Below are 22,608 nucleotides of genomic sequence, written 5' to 3' on the forward strand. Positions count from 1 at the left end.
CATCTCAATGTTGAAGGACTTGCATAAAGAAGCCAGCTTTCTTCAACTAAACCGTCTCTATGTTTATCTGCTACTCTAGCACAATGGAGGGCTGTCATTCGGGCGGACTTGTACCCAAAAAGTAATGGTATATGGGTCTAAAGAGATCCCCTGGAGAGATATTACGCTAGGTCTAGATTTGGAAGAACAATACCATATCCAACACTATTAGCTGAATGTATATATTATATAATAAATACTGAATAATTACTTATCCTTGCCATGTATAATAGTATATTGCAACTTCTTTCTTGGATGTCTATACAGGGCCATACATCGTATCTTGTGATTTAACTAATGCTTTGGGATAGGAGTCCAAGTGTCCTCTCTAGTCAACTCTTTTCGGCTTTGCAGACCACCAGGCTGCCTTCACCTGCAGCACTGGCATGCCTTTGGCATGTCCCTGATCTTCACCCCACCGCCCTTCCTTAAATCCCATTACAATGAGCCTAAAAGTCTTTTCCTGCATAAGAATTTACATCAATCTTTAATACTCTATTTTCGAAAAAAAAATGCTTTCTAATTTAGCATGGGGGGTTTCTAAAGTAGTCGCCGCTCTTGTTTTTCTAGATTGAAAGCATAAAGAACCACCTAATTTGGAAGATAAATATTGTATCTGCAGCATTTTTCAACCATAAGTGTACCTTTTCAAGTCAATAGTAGATTATAGTACGAGAAACAAGGTTCGCCAGACCAACTGTACCGGCGTACCGGTGAGCACGAGCACTGGTACGGTTCCAGTTCGGTACCGGCTTGGAACCGGAGCCGCGCATGCGGCCACAAGCGCGCGGACTTCAAAAAAAAAAAACACGTCCACGCGCGTCCGCGTCAAATGTGTGGCATTTAATGCCCCCACGCGGGCTGGCAGCCTGCATGGGCACAGTGCCCCGCGCGGGGAACCACGCTCGGGCACGATTCCCTGCTGGGGAATCGCGCGGGGGTGTGGTTCCTGCACGGTGAATCACGCGCGGGCGCGCGTTCTCCGCTCGCGCGTCCGCGAGCGTCCCCCCCCCAAAAAAAAAAAAAAAAATGCGTCCGCGCGGGGATGCGTCAAATGCCACATGGGCTCCCACACACGGGCTGGCGCGTGGGCTCCGTTTTTATATGTTGTACCGTACCGGTGCCCGTCGGCACCAGTTCGATACAGGCTGAACCGACCGGTTCCGATCGGTTCAGCATACCTTGATGAGAAAAGCTGGACTATAAGATACAGGCACTAAGAGGACCTTGAACCCGATTATAGCATTTAAAATACAAGGTGATGTGGATTTGTTTGTTAATTAGAAGTTTATATGCAGAATTACAGACAGTGAGCCATTCCTTTATCAGAGCTACCCTTATCAACTAAATACCCTAAGGTAAGTATAATATTCCGGCAACTCACAACATGGGAACTACTATACCTAAAGCCAACAGGAGGATAATCAGCCACATTCTTTCTACAGACTCCTAAACTATTAGATTGGAATCATATTAAGGATAACTCCATCAGCATATTTTAAAAAAATCCACTTTCTGCAGAAGTTTATATATGAGCATTCAACTCTAACCACATGATATTTATAACAACTATGACTTCATCAGCATTTCAACGACAAAAATAGTGGCCTTGCGGAACATCGTACCACTCAGCTTAACTCACTAGTGAATTTTACTCATTCGAGTTCCAGGAAGTGACACAATCTGGTGTAATAATATTATCCGCTTCTCATTATCGATGTTATAGAGCAACTCCATAGTGTTAAATATTATGACAGGGCACTAATAACCTCAAGATGATGGCAAGAAAGGAAGGAAGGAAGGAAACCCGCCAGGACTCATGATAACATCACAAGCACCAGTAAGAAGATGAACTTGAAATCTTCAAGCAGCAATAGAGTTCAATTTTAACTTGTGAGAATCATACATATGGAAACTGAATCAAACTATGATAAATTTCTAAACCTACAGTAGATCAACTTCATCCTATCTTCTATAGTAGTAGTATTAACTCATATATAGGCAGTAGCGTACCCTTGCAGGTAAGACAAATAAAAAATATACAATGTCAAGACACTAGTAACTTCAAGATGACACAAGGAAGGAAACCTAAGACTGATGATAACATCATGATCACTGGTAAGAAGATGAACTTGAAAACTTCAGGCAGCAACAGAGTTCAATTTGAACTTATGAATCCGAATATGAAACTGAATCGAACTATGATAAATTTCTCAACCGACAACACTGTGAACTTCGTCCTATCTTCTATTATAGTATTGACTCATATGAGGCAATAGTGTACCCTTGCAGATAAGACAAATAAAAAAGACCAGGGTGAGAATAAAATTTCAAATTTTAATTAAGAACTGAAATTAGACGATACTATGAATTGCACGGGTAGATTCAGTAAAGCAATGAAGCAAGTCAAAATAACCAGTTATACTTAAGCCAGACAAAGAGGTCAACTTAATGGGGATTGTAAAACAAATACCCTTAAGAATATTGCAATGAAAGTGTAGTTGTTTTCATGCCTTAACAGCAAGCTGTGCATAACTTTTTAAGGAGAACAGGACTCTTATAAACAGAAAACTGAAAAGAAAATAATCGAGACTCACAATAAATGGAACTGGAGCATCAAGGAAATCCAGCATTTTTCTTGGCAGAACCTGAAAAAAAATTGATATGTAAGAGCCAGTTCAACCCCAATTTTACATAGATCAAAAAGGCATTCAAACAAGGTAACCCCATAACGTGTACCGGTACCAAACCAATATAGTACAATACGCGTCATACCATCCAATTTGGTACGGTATGGCATACCTTGCATTTAAGGATATCAACTAATAGAAAGAATAATTGCAAACCATACGTTTTAGCTAAGAGAAGAAAACTAAGAAGTAATCCGCAAGAAGTACAAAGCAGAAAATTCCCTTGAATTTTAAATGCAAAAACCGAATCAAATGTAGTTTTCCTGAAGAATCTTTAAGGCAATACATCAAGTAGGTTCACATATTAACATTTCTGGAAAGTTAATTTACATTAATAGGGGAAAGAGTGCCAACAGTCATCAAGTCCATTATCACATGGTCAGATCACAACTATATAAAGTCCGCCTTGTTTAAAAAAGAATAAATAAATCAACAGTCAACACCTTTAGATCTGGAATCTACAACATTCTTGGACTTTTAAAGAGATTCATGGCTGACAAATGTTATAATAGTAGTAAGTGACAACAATTGTAACAGTAGAACAACAGCACTAGTCATTTCCTGGGTGTATCTTTGTATAACTTTTGTGAAGTAGTGAGTAGAGTCGTGTATTCTAAGTGCTTGTGCAAGCATGATTATTTGAACCTTGGATATGAGTGAATATATTTCACATGGTTGATTGCAAAAGAAAACAGTGGCAGATCAAAAGTGTGAAAATTTCAAAGAGATTCCAAGAGAGGTAAGTTTAAGTTGACAAACTCACTGGAAGCAACAAACTCTGCCACTCAAATGGTCGAATCATAGGAATAACCGACAAGACAATAGCTGATAGCACACCCTACACTTAGTAGTCCAAGAAACAAGCACTTGAATCAGCAGCAAATTACTAGGTAACCATAAGAATGCACTACATAATACCACAAACTAGAAGCCCATATAGCGGTAACTTACCAAATTTGGGCATATTACTGCCACTTGTTTTTCCAATAATGCTCCAGCAAAGAGTGCCAAAACCTAAAAGATGAATTCTCTTAGTTCTCATTTCTATTAATGACCATCCAATGCACAATGAGACGAGAAATATCATATTTACTTACACAAATACCACATGAAGAGAAAGAAAAAACTCTTTGACAAAAACATTTAATATAAGACTCCCATAGAAATAAATTTCTAATCAAGATTTTAAATACCGGATCCAAATCCCGTGCCCTTTTTTTCATCAGAAAAGTACAGTATAAATACGGTACCAATACTGTTTGTATGTACGAAAATTCAAAATACCAAAAAAAAGAAGAAAAACCATCGGTACTGACCAAAACAGATTGTTCTATTGTCCCAGCACCTGTATCATTGTCAATTTCACATCAAAACGGTATGGTACCAACGAGAGCATCCCATTCTGGCAGTTTTTGAATCTATGTTTCTACTTATATTTTTGTAGTGCTAACCCCCCCCCCCCCCTCAAAAAAAAAAAAAAAGAAATGAAAGTATGAGTATAAATAAGTATTATATATAAACAACAGCAATCATTACACCCACAAATGTAAGCAAACACCATTCAGTTAGAGAGGCATTACACTTTCTAGAGATAGAGCACGGCAAACTGTAGCAATGGTCCATATTGATAGTGCAAGAGCTTCTTCAGCAGCTGCTAATCGTGCATTGACCTTCTCGGAAAACTTTATTTAAAATAGATCAAATAGAATCATTTGAAAAAATAAAAGAAACCATTACATGACAAAGAAACCATCACATGACAATTGTACAAAAAAGCATAGAGCCCATGAATTACCTGATTAGCTTCCCCGAGGCAAGATGGGTCGAAGTCAGAAAAAGTATTATCTAAGTTTAGAGACTTTATCCCAGGTCGGTAATAGTTGATTGGCTGTAAATGCTCTAGAGGGTGAAAAACTATTTCACCTCCCCTTGGTGGCAGGGGAAGAGCATGATAACCACAAACTATCATTAGTGGTTCATTGTTGTGTGCCTATAAAAGAGACAGCAAAGTGCTGGTTAGAAGGAAAACATTAGTATCATCAGGAACTAGAAAACACCTTGCTAGTAATTTAACAAACAAAAAAAGTACCTTTGCCCATTCCATTACTTTTTCATCACCAATATTCATTTCATGCTTAAAGTTGAATTCATCATCTTCATCATCTGATCCAGCGCCTCTAGCTGAGCTGTCCAAAACCATTACATGTACACAATCAATGTGAAAGATATGCATATTAGGCAGACTTTATCTTAGAAAATTATCCATCATATTAGATTATGTTTATCTACTATCTATACCTAAGAACTCTTGGAGAGAGAGAGAAGCAATAAATTAGTAATAAAACTTTGAACATTTGATCTTTGAAATAGAACCAGAAAGGTAAGCCAAAAATCATAATCATCATTATTCACAAAAATAATAATAAAAATAACAACAACGACGACAACAAAAGTGAACCGAAAACAATTTCTACCACCTGTATATAGACTCCACACTTTCAGCACGCTCTAATCTGTTGCTGACAGAACAACATACTGTACCAACCTCTGGTGAAGTTTGGCCAATTTCAAAGTTTCCATTCACTCTTTCAAAACTATCAGAGCGGGATCCTGAGGTCTCAGATGTGTTATCATCATACTGGTGCCAAGACCTCCTCATTTCCTTATCCAGCTCTCTTACATGACTGAAGTCTGAAGCATCACTGGCAGAAACACTTTCAGGAGACTGTGGTTCGAAAGTCCTGAATAAAAATGGTGAAACCTCCCTGTCTGATGGAAGACCTGCTGAAGAAAGAAGACCTGATACACTGTCAACTGGTATAGCACATCCCATCCAATCATTACGGGACTGCCTGTCAGGCGAACAAAAATTCTCCTCCAGTTGATCATGCTCTGCAATCCCATGTGCAATGGGATCTGAGAGAGCCATTTCACTAACAAATTGTGTTATCCTCTCAAGGCGCTCCTGGGCAATTATGCTGTCCATAAGAGCAAACTCTGATGAATATCACTCTAAAGCAACAGAAAAATAAATGAAATATCAGGCTAGAAATAAACAATACATATGTGGCAAAAATATTCTCAGATGAACCTAGAGCAGAGTAAATGAAACATGCTAACAGCGGCAAACCTGTTCAGCATCTCATAATGTAGCTCAAAAAAGGGAACTCTTGTAAGTATGCAATAACAACGTGGTGCAGAAACCAAGAAACGGCTAGACTTGCAAGAATGGTTGAGGGGTGAAACAGCACCTACAATACCCGGCGCTCTCTGAACTATCTCCTGGACATGTAGACAAACACCATATAAAGTTGCATTGTCTGACACCTGAAAGAATCATGAACAACAGTCAGAATAAAAGGATATTATTGCCATGCAGATGCTCATATACCTCTCTTTAACTCCCAAGTTTTCATGATGCATTGTTAGGCATAAGTAGTTAAAATGCAAGCATGAGAACTTAAACACTTAATTTGCACGTGTGTTCCCTAAAAGAGACATTCATTTTCAGATGGCATGCTGATGGGAGCAAATCACACGATGTAATGGTTCCTCAGCAATAAAGGACTGGTTTTAAGGACAAAATAACTTGAGCAGAAAATCAACAAAAGGTATATGTCAGCCTTAATCCAAGGTAATTCAGAACATGAAGGAAACTCTATGAAATGCCAACGTATTTAAAAGAAAATTCTAACACCAACAAAGCAAACAAATACCAACAGCAAAGGTTAATTACGCTTTCATGAACATTAAGCTTAGTCTTTTTTTTTGTGCTGAAAAATAGGAGGGGGGAGAGGAATCCTCACCCGCATAGCAGCCCCCACTGGGCCCTCCTTCCACCAGGGAATGTTCGATGCAGGTAGAAATTTTGCTCATACCCTCCCCAACCCATGGGTCACCCCACGTGTGAGTACGTCACCCCAGCGCTACCTCAATGCCAGCTAGACCAGATAGCGTTCCCACCAAGCGTGTCCAGGCGGGGGGCATCCGGTCTCCAACATTTAATTGACGCCCGCACATTTCGAACCTGGACCGCGCCAGTGGAAGCAAAGCCCAGTTCCAACTGTGCTACCACCTTGGTGGCAACATTAAGCTTAGTCTTCATGTGAAATAAATTTCAAATACCAGGGCTAAGAGCTTAAGATGAAGTGATTAAAACAAAGGGGAGGGGGGACTAGAAAAAGAACATGACAAAAGAAAAATGGCATAAAGACGCAAGTGTTTGGGCATATTACATTTACTATTGACTTATGGTAAGACACATTATCATTTACTCATGACTTTACTACTAGTAGGACCAAGTCTACAATGACAAAAATTCTTAACCAACTTATACATGACAAATTATCAAAGCCATGAAACCAAGCTCTGCAGCTTCCGCTACCTGAACATAAACTAATGTAACTCAAGAAGGGTAAAAAGAAAAAAAAGGTTACAACAGCAGTTATAAAAGAAAAATTATAATTTCAGGTTCGCCGTACCAGTTTCATACCGGTACCTAGAACGGGCCGCGTACCGACACTCGGTACGTCGAAAAGACCCCATACCGTACTAGCACAGTGCTAGTGTAGCACTAGTACGGGGTCCGGTACCTAGACCGCAAACCTTGAATTATATGCTATGTTTTGTGTGCAATTGCATGATTTTCACTGATTTACCGAATGACTAAGTCTAAAATCCCATCCATCCTCCCAAATTTTGAATATAAGATAAACCATTAGATAATTGCAATTTTTTGAAAAGAAAAACAAAAGCTTCTATAATTATGCAAGTATCCAGTTACCAGACAAATTTTCACCAAAACATGCACGCAGAACTTTTTATATGGCCATTAGAACAGCTGAGAATGATAGGGAGCAAAAAGCATTTATATAAAAATCTATATGTGCACATGTAGAAGATAGTACAGTCCCAATTATGACAAAGTCAAGAATACATCCCTTCCAATTCTGAGCATCTAAAAGAGCCAAACATCACATACAATCAACAAAGAATCTAAGATCAGTTGCATTCACATATATAAGAAAGTAAATCAATTTCAAAAAATAAATAGCAAACCTTCAAACAGAAGATGAAAGATAAATCATCTTGAGACAGGTGCTCCTGCAGAAAACATTTTAAGTATATGACTTTAGCAAGCTTCCTTATTATGTTAAGAATCAAAATGAATGTAAAATGTTTAACCGCATGAAAATATTGACTAATAAATTCCAAAAGATCTTCTGGATTATTGCACGAGTTGGTAGGATGGCTGGGTCAGACCAATGACAATAAAGCCATAATACCAACAAACTGATGGTATCATTGTAAAGAAATCCCAATTTTCTGAAATTGATATCAATGATGAAACAGTAAACAAGTGATTTTTGCAGTCATAGCTTCACCATCCAACAAACAAATCAATTGGATGTGCACTCCTGATCCGGACAAGCCAGCCAATGATCCAGCAGCAAGTAGCAATCAGAAACCAAATTCCGAGATATCCGGACAACAATATCTGGCAGCAGACAAGTACAAAGAGCAAGTATGGTGCTCCATGCCAATGAAGGAGATTGGCTAAGATGAGCCAAGTTATAAAAACTCTTCCTGAAGATCCCATGAAAGCCCACAAAGGACCCTAAACATCTTATATAAAGAGCAAGATGAATATCATCCATTGTTCCATTATAGAGAATATTAGTTTAATCTTAGTGCTTTAGCATGTTTGCAAGCACATCAGAATATGTAAATACATATATAGTACATTTAGTATAAGCTTAACTCCTAAACAATATCAACAGGAAATCAATAAACGCAAACAATGGAATTGACAAGGCATATGACAAGCTAAAACAGAAAACCAAACTTAGCTTTTAATTGGTTGCTTCTAAAAGCAATTGAATAAGTAGAAATGTCAGAATATGCTGACCTATGATCTTGTTCAAAGAAACAATATCTGCAAAATATATTTTGCGTACCTGTCCAAACACAATTTCATTTAGATCACTCATGGATGGTGTTCTCTCTATCAAGCGAGCCTGCATCACGTAGTTCATCAAATATGTGATCAAAAAAATAATTGCAGGGTAAAGGGCTATCATAGACTAAGGAGCCAGACATTATCTTATTATTATGTACAAAACTCATCATATTGTGTTAAAAAAGTTAAGCATTAGCGACAAGAATGTAGAACTTTAAATGTTATTCTGCATTATATAACCTTTGGATATTCTTTTCAGCTGGTGTAAAATCAATAATAAGAACTAGCAGATCCATCTATGACAAGTAAAGATTACTATAATAAATTATGACAAAAACTTATCCACCTTGTTCATCTTTACATCTTTACTGTTAGTTCTCAGGAAAGCATGAAGAGATGGCAGTGCAATATCCTCCTAGATAAAACCATTAATATGAAGTTATGAACAATGGATGAATTCAAGAAAATATTTTTTTATAAGGAAAGAACTCATAAGCTAGTACCTATCATATTAATAAACACCCAGACAGAAAGCCACAGTTTTGTTAAACATATTTTTTCTCAAATAGGGTCAACATAATTCATCCTAAGCCACTTTACCAACATGACAACCATCCATTAGAATATAGTCGTCTTAGCAAATTTGGTATCAACATGCAATTCTGGCATATTTTTACCACAATAGCAATGATTAACTTAATTCAAACCAACTTTATAAAAGTAAATGTATTTCCACTAAAATGAGACTAATAAAAACTCTCATAAATCCACCAACTACAAAGATAACAATACATCGCTAGAGTCTATAGCATGGTCCGCCGTACCGGCCCAAACCGGACAGTATAGAGCACACCATACCGTACCGGTGCGGTATAGGTATCCGATACGAATGGCGTACCAATACTCGGTATGCCAAAAAGACTCCATACCATACTATACCGATACTATGCTAGTGTGGCACCAGTACGGGGTCTGATATCGAGATGGCAAACATTGGTCCATAGCCTAGTCTCCTTTCTATTATGAACAAAATACCTAGATAAGATAAAAGGTTCACTGTATCTTTTACCACCCTCAGCCCAACCTAGGATCTACCCCCAACCTAGGTTATAAGCCACCACAAACTCAAAAATTGAATCTCCATCACCCACATCCACCATGTACCCCCTCATACACCATACCCGACATATGGCTGTCGTGAGACCAGACCATTCATCTAGGTAATAAAAGATACAGTTATCTTATTAAACCATATCTAGTTGGTGGAATTACCTTGTCAAATGTATGACTTAGACACCCCAAAACGACTGGATTAATCATAGGAATGAACATTTATTTACTAAAGAACATGACAATAGAAAACATTTTTCATACATTTTTCATCTTCTCCAACTATATCATGCATAAGAATGTTATTCATTTTGTTGGGTGTGTATTTGTGTGTTTGTATTTCCTTGGGGAATGGGGGGTGGGGTGTTGATGGGGGTGAGGAGCGCTGAGTAGTATTGGAGCAAATTTGTTGCTTGTAAGAGACATTTGTTTTCAATGTGACCTTAAGAAAGACTGTGAATTATGAAGCCACTTGGACAAAGAAATGGATAAATATGTTGCTTGGAAGAGGCATCTGTTTTCAATGTGACCATAAAAGAGGCAGTGAATTACAAAGCCACATGGGCAAAAATATGGATAAATGACTACAAAAGCAAGATGTCTTGATTGCATCTCATATCTCAACTCTTCTCGAAAACCAAATGTAACACCATTCACAGATCGACAGCCCTGATGTTCAAACTATTCAATTGAAATTACAAAAAGATAAGCACACAAACAAAGAATTACCCAGAGAAAAAAAAAACATCCATTGATCCAGAAATAAAAAAAGAAGATAAATAAATTTATATTAGAATAAGGGATGTTTTAAAAATAAAAATTATGGCCAGTAGGAAACAGAAATCAAGATTTAAGATTCAGAACAAATGCTATCACCATTTAACCACCACCTATTGACGAAAACAGCATTTTGAACATCATGAAAGAATACTCACTAAGAAGAAGAGAGAGCCAATGAGATATTAGGTGCCAAGTAAGATGTTAAGTGCCAAATAAACATGTAGAAAGTAACAGATGCACCCAACCTTTACACCTTCAGGAAAACAAAAGGCAGGCAAATCATTCTCCCTCATCGCCACTCTCTTCCCAGGAGGGTACTTAAAAAGGATCTGCAATGACATTGTAGAAAAGATATATCAGTTGTTTCTAGGAAGACAGCAAACTAGGAACAAAAGCATTTGAAAATGCAGAAAACTGATTAACAAGCCAGAATTCTAGCATGTTAACCAGTACCTAAAAGCATATTACTTATGGAAGCATGAACCGCTTATCTTAATAAAATAAATCCCAAGTCTTCATACTAGTTTATTTTCAAGTAGTTTATTTTCAAGTAGTTTAGCTAAAAAGCAGTGATAAAAACAGGTTGAGGAATCATCTCACTTTTTGAAGGAGAACTGGGAATTATTACAAAATCTTTAACAACAGTCTGTGGAACCACTACGACCAAGATGGAAGGAATGGACCACACAATACATATTGGTGCCATTACCAATATTTCTCAAAGATAATAACAGTTCCATACATGATTCTAGGCAAATAAGTATTAAATACCTAAATACAGCATAAAAATTGAAAAGGAGCAAATGACCTGAGTATAGGATGTCTAAACAGAAATCCGTGATCAAGAATCAAGCAATTTAAATACAACCGCCAACACAGCAAAAAAAGGGGGGAGACTCATAAGCATAGACATATACCGCTAATAAACATGCAAATAACAATCACCCGTGTCATTTATGCATCAAAGGCACCAAGAACAGCAGAATGACAAATTTAAAAAGTAAACAAATCTTTGGATCATATTCTCAAATATAAATCCAGCAAACCTGAGGTTCCAGAGTAGGCATACACCCATGATATTGAAGCTTTCTAAGATCAAGAATTTCAGAGTTTGCCACCTCTGACTCCCATTTTTTTCTTTTTGCAAAAGCATCTTCAATGGCTTCAACATTTGCATACGAATGAAGGCCCACAATGAAGAAGTGCTCAAATAGTGAGGATGGCTCCTTATATTGTCTAAGATCCTGCATGGCAGTCATAACCATGTTATTGTGCATAATACTAGATGAAACAAAGACAGAAATCATAAACTCTTTGTTCACTACCTTCAACAGTAAAATAGAAAAATAACTGAAGAAACGCTATAATGTTGAGGTATAGCTGTGAAAAACACAACAATTCCATGATTCTATAGAACTGAATGCACAGTAGAAACAACTGAGAAGTTTGTAAAATTATCCTCAATTTTTTTTCAGAAGTTTTTTCCACGAATATAATGTATTACGGATGCTATTATCAAATTGCTATTTTCATTTATTTGTTTGTACATCAGAAATCTCTTACCCTTACCTACAATCACTTTTAAGTTCTTGTACTCTTTTCCTAGACTTCGTACTAAACATATTCCCTAGGCTATCATCACAGAATTCATTTGATTCCCTTCAATTTTGCATGTGATGACCATACCAAATAATGACTGGACCAACATAGACTTAATCAACTCCATCACATGAAAACTCTTCATCTTACTACTAGTTAGTTCTACACTTGTAGGGGAGGTTTCAGATTGTTCATCCTCTTCTTTATTTGGGGCTTCATCTTTGTCTCCTTGGTCATCTACCAAAGGTCCATAGTCCACTTTGTAAGCATGGACAGTATGCACAACAAATTTTTAGTTAGCACCATATCAGGCCTCTGCCCACCGGTACAACAGGGATTATACAAAGCACCTTCTAATTGTCTCCTGCAGGTGAAATGGGACAAATTGTCCTAAACCAAGGTAAACCGAGCTCAAACTGAGAGTGCATGGCTCGGTACCAAGAGGAAACCCTTCAAAACACACTTTTCCTCATTTGAATGTGGGAGAGGAAGGCTAAAATGGTGAGGAGCCCCTAAATCCAGGATTTGCACCGATGGAACCAGCGTCAATAGGAAAACAACAACAAGAAGCTAATTCCTCATTTCTTGCTATAACAAACCCTCCAACTCAATTTCTTCATATTTTTTGGTAAAATTACCTATATAGCAATCAAAAGATTCAGCACACATAGGATCGGATGATTCATAGATTGGAATCATATACTTACAAATAATTTCATATACAATGGTGCCTGGAAAAACAAAAAGAAGAGAAAATAATAATTTTGGAGGCCAAAAATGACCATGCCAAGGGTGAACAACTGGCCACAGACAAGTAACCAGTGCACTGTCTCAGTGTGGTACCATATTAACCAAGGAACAATACAGTCCCATGCCCCAGTACCCAAAACCTTGATGTAAAGTTACTTGACCAACAACCCTTCGCAATAGCAACTATTTCTATTAATCAATTGCACAAATTAACCTTCTTCACACAACGTATGTAATAGACTTGATAAGGTATGGCTAGGATTCGCCGTACCAGTGAGGTCCGATACCATACCAGTACCGTACCGAAAGTGCCACAGCGCGTGGCACTTAGCGCATGGCTGTCTCCGTGAAGAACACCCCGTACCGGTGCGAACCGAGCCGGTTCGCACCGGTACAGGTCATGAACTGATCGGTTCCGACTCAAATTAGATCCGAACCAATTTCAATAGTTGTACCATACCGGTGCCTGTCGGTACAGGCCATGAATCGATCGGTTCCAACTCAAATTAGATCCGAACCAATTTCAATAGTTGTACCATACCGGTGCCTGTCGACACCGGTATGGTACGAGCTGAACCAACTGGTCTGGTCGGTTCAGCAGACCATGCTCCTAAGAATGCCAACCCCTTCATGACCATATCTCCGACCCCTAAAGAGCCATATTCTTATTCCTTCTTACTGCCACAAGCTGTTACAGAACTTTTCAAGAGTTTCCCTGCATTCTCCAACCTTATGATATGACAATGTTCTTGGCTTTTCAACGTGGTAGGATAAATAGGCATTTAGTTAAGAAATTTGGCACTCTTTGACACACCAAACCAATTAGCCTAATCAAACTTCAAAAAGATTGATCCATTGCTAATAGATAGTCAGTAGTCACTTGCATAGATGGCAGAAAAGTCTTAAAACATGAAGCAACAAAAACTAACATGTTAGATAACCAAAGAAGCTAAGCAGTATCTAACAGTTGAGCTAAAATAAAAAGAATCTTTGCTATTACTTCAGTCAGGAGGCATAAAAGGGTTTTCGATGACAAAAATTTCTCTCTTTTTTTAAGCATTCAGGAGGCATAAAAGACAAGGGCGAAAGCAATCGAACAGTACCCGTGATTTGGATTGGATCTGATACCACTCCCGCTTCTGATTTGCCATCACCTCCAAATTCAATGTCGTCTTGAAACCGTACTCCCTAGTACCACTATTGATGTTGTTGCCGCCGCTTGGCCCCCACCTCCACGCCCGCTGAATCTGCCGCCGCCACCGCTGCAAACTATTGCTCCGTACGTGCCTCGCCTCGCGGAGCCGGGCGAGCGGAGACGAGCAGTGGGTCGTTCCAGAGAACGACGCGCTCAGGTACGGGCTCTTCGCCATCGCCGGCGCCGCCGCGGTATCCTCAATGGGGTGCTCCGGCGTTGCCTCCGGCGTCCAAGCGGCCGACGAGGCGGCCTGATCGTTGGGCTGGTCCGAGACCGTTTCCTCCATCCCGATCCGTTTCACCCCCGAAATCTCTTCATGCGAGGAAGAGGATCACTCGAAGAATAGGAAATGGGATAATTGGGAGCGGGTGGGAGGCTTGAGAGGGAGATGTTATCCCGATGGAATTAGTATTACGGATTCCACGGGGATGGAGGGATGCGGTTATGGTCGTTGTTGCTGAGGAGGAGGAATAAGGGAGGATTGGAGACACGGAGATGGAAGGGGAGGAGAGTGGGGTTACAGGAAAAAAGAGCGAGGGAGCCGCGTGCGCGGACGAATGGAAAAGGGGAAGGAGGAGGGGGACCATGAAACGGCGCGTAATGGGGCCTGGAAATGGGGGAGGTGGGGGAAGTCACGCGTCCACCTGGCACGTGGTTCCGAAGCGTATTAGTCGGAAAAATCTTGCGATGGGTATTTTAAATTGCTATTTTATTATTGTCAAAGTTGAGGTTAAATGAACCTTTCTGCCGGATTGTTACGTAAAGGGGAGGAACAGTGAGGTAAGGAAGTCTACCAAAATAAAATAATAATATTTTTCATATTAATTAATAAAAGATAAATAAATAAATCTAGAATTTCATGTCATCAGCGACCAATGGAATATGAAAATGATTTCCACATCCAATCGAAAGTCAGCAAAGTGTCACAGAAAGAGACGTGGATCATAAACAATCGAAAGAATGCCCGGAAAGAAGAAAATCTACGTAACGGTTTGGTTTTGGTGTAGGATAACCGTGCTTATTAGATTATTTTAGACTAAAAAAAGGTAGGCAATCTATGTAAGAAGCTAAGGTTTGTATTAGTAAAGGATGGAAAATGATTTAGGTGCAAAGTAGCATAAAAAGATGAAGTTTTGAAGGACTTATGTGAGTTGGAAAAGAAAAATAGAAATAAAAATCTGATGGCTACAAGTTTGTTGCTTTCAATTGCTATAGTTTAATAGGGATAAAATCTGATCTAAATTTGAGATTTTAAGATATTGTAATTAAATAAAAAAAGAGAGATTTTTGAGAAATCACACTAAGCGCTCTATAAACATCACACCAAGAGTTAGAATTGCATCACATAACTCTAAAAAAAATATAATTGCTTAAAAAAAATCTCTAGAATTTGTTATTGTCTTCATAATGAGTGATTATTACCATATTTATAGAGTTCTAATACTCTTACTCCTAATAGGATTTAGACTCCAAATAATAAATATGTAATTTAGACCGATAAAAATCTATTAAAAACTATAAATAATTTTTCAAAATATAAATAGACCTAAAATACAACACATCAGACCAATGATAGCTGATGCCAGAAAATCTGAAAAAATACAATACTCCTAACTCTAAAAACTTAAGAAAAATTTTACAAAAATGACCATTTGAACTAACATTATAGTACTTCTAAAAACATAAAATTAAGATTCTATAATAACTAGTTGAGCACAAGCAAGATCTCAAGAGGGTTCCATATCATCCAACACATTCCAAATTAATGCTTGAGTATTAGAACCAACCTTAAGATGCTTTTTATAGGTCTTCAATGGTTATTACCAACATCTTCTATTATGGTTGCTTACAATAATTAAAAAACAAACTAAGATGGCAGCAAATAATGCAGATATTATAACGATATTATAACATCTTCAAATAGGAACTTATATATCTAACTATTTTATATTATAATTTTTCTACCTCATCAATAATAATATCCAAATATAGGCATGTAAATATGGAAAATTGTTTTTTTTTTTTGCTACCTATCTTTCTACCCTTTTGCGGATTGTTTTCTTGCTTAAGAATAACATATACATTCACTAAAGTCTCAGGCCAGAGTTAGGTGTGAAAATAGTATCGTAGCTTATATACTTCCACATGATTATCTTTTTTTTTTATTATTCACTTTATTTCTAAATAGTCACAATGTTGGATGTTTTTTTATGCTCTCACATGTGAACATGTACTTGCATTTTGCTTGCTTGATATCATCATTAACCTGGATACAGTCTCTCTGTTTTTTTATTCCCTGGATACAGTCTTTTTTTTTTATGGGATGGATATAATATTTGAAATTGATAATATAATTTTTTTATTGTATCCATATTTCACAAAAGAATAAAAAGGACTCTCACACATGTAGAGCTCATCTCAAGCAAACCTATCTAGATATATCTACAAAATCATAAGCGTGCATTTTTTTTAGTTCAAAAGTGGTCAGTTATGTTTAGCTGCTATGTTGATGCAAGAATGCACCAACTGGCTGAGTTGGTGAAATCAACTAGACAAAGACCGAGTAAAAAATTTTATATTCAAATGCAACCCTGCCCAAAAATAGGCATTGGATCTGCTTCAACGATAACTGTATTTTCTATCACGCTCTATCTCTAGTATTCAACCAGATTTTCATCCATAAATCTAGGTTGTATTTTTCATGAAGAAAAATCCATTATTAGTTCATCCACCGATCGCTTTAAGATCTATGCAAGTGAATGAACGATGGAGTTTAGGGTGCTTGGAGATCTGTGGTGGGTAATTCAGCAGTAGATTCATGTGAAGGAAGATAAATCATTCTTTCATGCGAAAGATACAACGACATTCCTTCATCCATCCTAATTCTCCAAAATAAATAAATAAATAGATGTCTAGTTATTTTTTGGTATTATGTTATCCTATTTGTTTGATTAGAAATTGAGTAAATTACAAAAAATCCTCTAAAATTAGAGATAAATTATATTTATACATAGTAATTTGAAAAACCTAATACTTATCCTTTCAAAATTTATTTTTATCCAACACTTTAACTCATGGCTTCACAAAATATTAGTTAAACTATCAGCCAATTTTCAGAAATAACCAAAACAACCACAAGTGATATAGCAGTAATTCAAGAATATAAGAGAATATATGCATCCTCCTCTCTATCTAAGAGTATTTTTTGTTTTTTTCAAATAAGGTAAAAGATTTTATTGACATCATTAATTTAATTTGATTTAAGTGTAAGTTTTATAAATTACTAAATTTAAGTGTAATAAATGCAAACTTCAAGTGAGCTTTTACAATTTGCCTTTAAAAATTTTATTCTATATAATTTATTGCTACAGCATGTATAGTTGTGCATGTCAAAACTAGGACCCATGTCGGTCCTTGGCTGTTTACAAGGCACTTTCGGTGATACTGCTCGGGCCACATTCTCAACAGGGAATTTTAGACATCTTGGGTTGTCTCTTGACTGAAATAATAAAATGCAAATCAAAAACTTGAAGAATTTCAAGACATTGAAGAAGACAAAAAGTCTCAAACTGGATTTCTGGACGTGAGTGTTTTATTGCTCCTGAAGCCTAAATGCTCGAGGTGGATTTATGATGCAAGACGGCTGTAGGGAGAAGAGGAAAGAAGGAGGTAGAAAAAAAAAAAGGAGAGAAAAAAAAAAAGAACCAGACTTCTCATCTGACTCTGGCTATGGCTTCACACCGGAGTTTCAGAAAAAATGAGACTATTTTCATTTGATCATTCTATAACCCTAAACAAATATATAGACTCATATACATAAAATCAAGAAATAACAAAAAGATCCCTAAAAAAAAATAATTCCTAAAAAAAATAATCCCATAAAAGTCCTAAAATAACAATATGCAAACAAGGCCAATCAACATAAAATAAAATAAAATAAAATAATACAAAATCAATCCAGCCACAACGAAAGTGGTTGGACCATCCTCCTGCGACAACTGGCTAGCATAACAGATGGTCCGGTACTGATGTCCGCACCAATTTCACTTTTATGGACCCACATTCCTTAGCTCCAACAGCTGGAACCCAACGCAGGGGTTGGGTATAAGGTGCGCTCTATTTTATGAAGACGGGGGCACATGACGGTCATGTAGGCTGGATCCGAGTTTTAAGGTATATTTTGTCCTGTCTTTCTAGGTAGAGTTGGATCCGATTGCATCAAGTGAGACTTTGTAATGACTTCACAAAATGGAATTCGAGCATGTGTTGGAGCATATTTAAGCATTACTATACTGACGTAGAGTGTACGTGCAAAATGGTGTGACCTGTCGTTTAGCAAAGTAACAACGAAAAATCCTCATATATATATGTGTATATATACATGTATATATATATATATATATATATATATATATATATGTATGTATGTATGTATGTGTGTGTATATATATGTATGCATGTATATATGTATACATATGTATGCATGTATATATGTATATATATGTATGCATGCATGTATGTATGTATGTATGCATGTATGTATGTATGTTGGAAATACACAATGAAGACTTGAAACACGTACTAATTATGCTTTCCTTAAAGTGTATTTGCTCCCTCTCCTTATCGCTTGTAGGAATTAATGGCAAATCACTTCCAGGATTTGACAAGCCTTTGTAACTTGCACCAAGCAAAACTGAAAGTTTTCCCAAGAATATTAGAACGATTATGTCTGGGAAGGAAAAATAATCAAAATCAGAAGAAAAGTATTTCAAATTCGTTTCTGTTCCCTTTTTTATAGAATTTCTATGAAAAGGTTACAACTGTTCATCAACTATTGCATTTTTTTTGAAAATTGTGCCTATTTTATGACTAGACGCAACTTTTGAATTTTCACAACGGACTGCCCGTAACTGTTTTTTATATTCGAACAACCAAAGTCCAATAATCCCCACTTATTTAAATATAAATAAATTCTTCCCACAATAAAATCGGTATTTATGAATAGAATAAGATATCTTTCGATTTGAACCTTACCTTGGTGTAAGTACACAAAGTGTTTGTCAAAATCCTTAGTAGCTTTCAAGCTTTGAACTAATTATTCTTTGTGACAAAACCAGTAATACCACACACACAAATACTCTTACGTTCTTATATTCTACACAATACTCGCTTAGCACTATTATTGGCCATGCACTCATCCTGATTCATGAACTTTTCAGAGAGAAACTCCAACTCTCCTTTGAAGCGACACCACCTCTAAGTTCACATAGGTGAAATTCTTCTAGTATCTTTGTTACATTTGAGATACTTGTCTCATATGAACCGAACCTCATCAAGAGTTTCAATTCACTCAACCCTCGTACTGTAACAACCAGCACTATTTATCTTAGATAGGGCTATGTTAATTTAGTGCTGAAAACTCTCCACTAATCAATGACTTGTTTGTACCCATTGAACCTAAAACTAGTCATTTTCTAGTGTTAGGTTGGGTTGCCATCATTGGTGGATTTTAATCAAGGAGTTTTAGGCCCCATTCTCTTCGACGTTAATCTTACCAATTTTTTTGTAAGAGGTTTGGTAAATGGGTCAGCTAAGTTCTCATTAAATTTCACATATGTGAGAAAAATGACTCCATTTTTAATTAATTTTCTCACATACTCATGTCTTAGACTAATATGTCTAGACTTTCCATTGTATACCTCACTATATGCACGTGCTAACGTGGCTTGACTATCACATAGAATAGATATAGATGATAGATTCTCCAAAATTAAAGGAATTTCTAAAAGAAAATCCCTAAGCCACTCAGCCTCTTTCCCTATTTTTGCCAGAGCTACAAACTTTGATTCCATTGTTGAGTGTGTAATACATATTTGTTTCTTGAATTTCCAAGAAATTGCACCTCCTCCTAGAGTGAACATGCACCCAACCTGAGGTAGACTTATTGTCTCCTACACTCGATATCCAACTTGCATCAGTATATCCTTCTAAAATAGCTGGAAATTTGGAATATTGTAGACCAAGGTTTTGGTTTTCTTTAAATAACCAAGAATCCTCTCAATGGCCTTCCAATGCTTAACATTTGGGTTACTAGTAAACCTGCTTAGTTTACTAACTGCAAAGGCAATGTCAGGTCTTGTACAATGCATAGCATACATTAGACTACCAATTGCACTTGCATACTCAAGTTGTGCAATTGCTCTTCCATCATTTTTAACAAGTTTTATACTTGGATCAAAAGGAGTATTAGCCTTTTTAATTTTTAAGTGACTGAATTTGTTCAGCATTTTCTCTATATAATGAGATTGGCTAAGTATATAACCCCCACTATTTCTCTTCACTTTGATACCTAGTATGGTATCTACTTGTCCAAGATCTTTCATTTTAAAAGTGGAAGATAGAAACCTCTTCATTTTTATTATGCTTTTCATATTATTACTCACAATTAACATATCATTAATATAAAGACAAACAAATATAACATAGTCATTGCATACTTTAGTATATAAACACTTATCAGCAATATTATGAACAAAACCATTAGAGAGAATAGCAGAATCAAATTTCTCATGCCATTGTTTAGATGCTTGCTTTAGACCATATAATGACTTAATAAGTTGACACACTTTATGTTCATTTTCAGGTAGAACAAACCCTTCTGGTTGTTCCACGTAGACCTCCTCATCAAGATCACCATTTAAAAATGCTGTTTTTACATCCATTTGATGAACATAAAGATCATGTATTGATGCTAAAGCAAACAAAATTCTAATTAAAGTTATTCTTGCTACAGGTGCATAAGTATCAAAATAATCTATTTATTTCTTTTGTCGAAATTCTTTGGTTACTAATCTAGCCTTAAAAATATGCAGAGTACTATCAGTATGATATTTTCTTCTAAATATCCATTTACAACCAATTGGTTTTGAACTGGGGGTAAATCAACAAGTTTCCAAGTGTGGTCTGACATAATAGAGTACATTTCATCGTTTATTGCATCCTTCCAAAAAGCATGATCTCTTGAAGACATAGCTTTCTTATAAGTTTTAGGATCATCTTCCACTTGCTGAACAATAAGAACTGTTCTTATGACTGTTTTCTGATTTCCTTCAACTAGGTTAAGAGAAATAAGTTGAGAGTCAATCTCATCAGATCCTAATTCTTTTGCTTTTCGGACTCTTTTGCTACTCCTAGGTTCACTTGGTTGTCCTACAACTTTAGGAGTCTCAATTTGAGATTCCTCATTACTAGGAGCTTGAGGTTTATTTACAGAAGTAAATAAATACTCAAAGAACTCAACATGAATAGATTCTATAATCACATTAGACTCTAAGTTTAAGAGCCTATAAACTTTGTTGTTTGTAGCATATCCTACAAAAGCACATCTAATTCCTCTATGACCTAATTTAGTTCGTTTAGGATCATTATTCTTGCAATATGCAAGACACCCCCACACTTTAAAATACCCTATGTTGGGTTTTCTTCCCTTCCAAAACTCATATGGTGAGATTTTATTTTTCTTTAAAGGAATCCTATTAAGTATATGACATGCAGCTAGAAGTGCTTCACCCCATAAATTAAATGGCAATTCTGCATTTAACAGCAAAGCATTTATCATCTCAAGATATGTTCTATTTTTACATTCAGCTAAACCATTTTGTTCAGGTGTTCGTGTTGCAGAACATTCATGAATAATACTATGTTCCTCACAAAAAATAATGAATTCATTAGAAAAGTATTCTTCACCCCTATCACTTCGAAGTACTTTAATCTTTCTTCCTAATTGATTTTATTTGGACTATGATTGGGCCCTGCAGTGGTAGAACCTGATGAACCGGGCCTTCTTCAAGTAGGCTTCTTTCTTCGCTAACGCTTGGGAATTCCTAGAGACTTTCAACTTCAGCTTTATATACTTTAAATAAATTAAAAGCTTCATCTTTATGTTTTAATAAATAAACATATGTGAATCTAGAACAATCATCAATAAATGTAATAAAATATCTATTACCGCCTCTAGTTAACATGCCATTCAATTCACATATATGAAAATGTATAAGCTCTAATAGTTCTAATTTTCTAGCAATACTATGAAATGGTTTCTTTACCATCTTTAATTTTACACAAATTTCACATTTTTTTAAATTTATCAGCATCACAAGAAATTAAACCACATTTACTCATTCTTTTCATAGTATTAATTCCTATATGTGCTAATCTACCATGCCACAAAGAAACAGAGTCAATCATATAAGCAGAAGAAATATTATTATTATTGCCATTGTCAACAATACATAGTTTGACCATTCCCTCACTAGAATAGCCTTTGCCAATAAAAACATCATTTTGGAACATAATTAATTTTTCCGATTCATACACAGTTTTAATTCCAGGTTTTCCCCACAGAACCCCACTTGCTAAGTTCCTATTCATTTCAGGAACATGAAGTACATTTGCTAATATAACTTTCTTTCCAGAAGTGAAAAGGA

At 36.5% G+C, this 22,608-nt stretch overlaps 1 protein-coding gene across 5 annotated transcripts in view; it reads right to left on the reverse strand.

The window, feature by feature from the left end:
- Positions 1-14,724, reverse strand: part of LOC120106720 (DENN (AEX-3) domain-containing protein) — a 29,321-nt gene extending 14,597 nt beyond the window's left edge. Inside the window, exons 1-14 of one of the 5 annotated variants that reach the window (XM_039119759.3) lie at positions 14,031-14,677; positions 11,625-11,822; positions 10,824-10,907; positions 9,035-9,103; positions 8,687-8,746; positions 7,788-7,832; positions 5,860-6,056; positions 5,207-5,707; positions 4,819-4,915; positions 4,525-4,719; positions 4,310-4,399; positions 3,681-3,743; positions 3,493-3,567; positions 2,637-2,687 (exon numbers count right to left, since the gene is read on the reverse strand). In XM_039119759.3, the coding sequence (XP_038975687.3) occupies positions 2,637-2,687; positions 3,493-3,567; positions 3,681-3,743; positions 4,310-4,399; positions 4,525-4,719; positions 4,819-4,915; positions 5,207-5,707; positions 5,860-6,056; positions 7,788-7,832; positions 8,687-8,746; positions 9,035-9,103; positions 10,824-10,907; positions 11,625-11,822; positions 14,031-14,408 (2,103 nt within the window). In that variant the 5' untranslated portion in view covers positions 14,409-14,677. Of the gene's footprint in view, positions 1-2,636; positions 2,688-3,492; positions 3,568-3,680; positions 3,744-4,309; positions 4,412-4,524; positions 4,720-4,818; positions 4,916-5,206; positions 5,708-5,859; positions 6,057-7,787; positions 7,833-8,686; positions 8,747-9,034; positions 9,104-10,823; positions 10,908-11,624; positions 11,823-14,030 lie in introns of all 5 variants that reach the window. The other 4 variants (XM_039119758.3, XM_039119760.3, XM_039119761.3 and 1 more) reach the window with 4 other exon arrangements.
- Between the last annotated feature and the right edge of the window lie 7,884 nt (positions 14,725-22,608).

Source organism: Phoenix dactylifera, chromosome 6 (assembly GCF_051530095.1).
Source record: "Phoenix dactylifera cultivar Ajwa chromosome 6, Ajwa_hap1_PhDact_Kaust_v1.1, whole genome shotgun sequence".
NCBI lineage: Eukaryota > Viridiplantae > Streptophyta > Magnoliopsida > Arecales > Arecaceae > Phoenix > Phoenix dactylifera.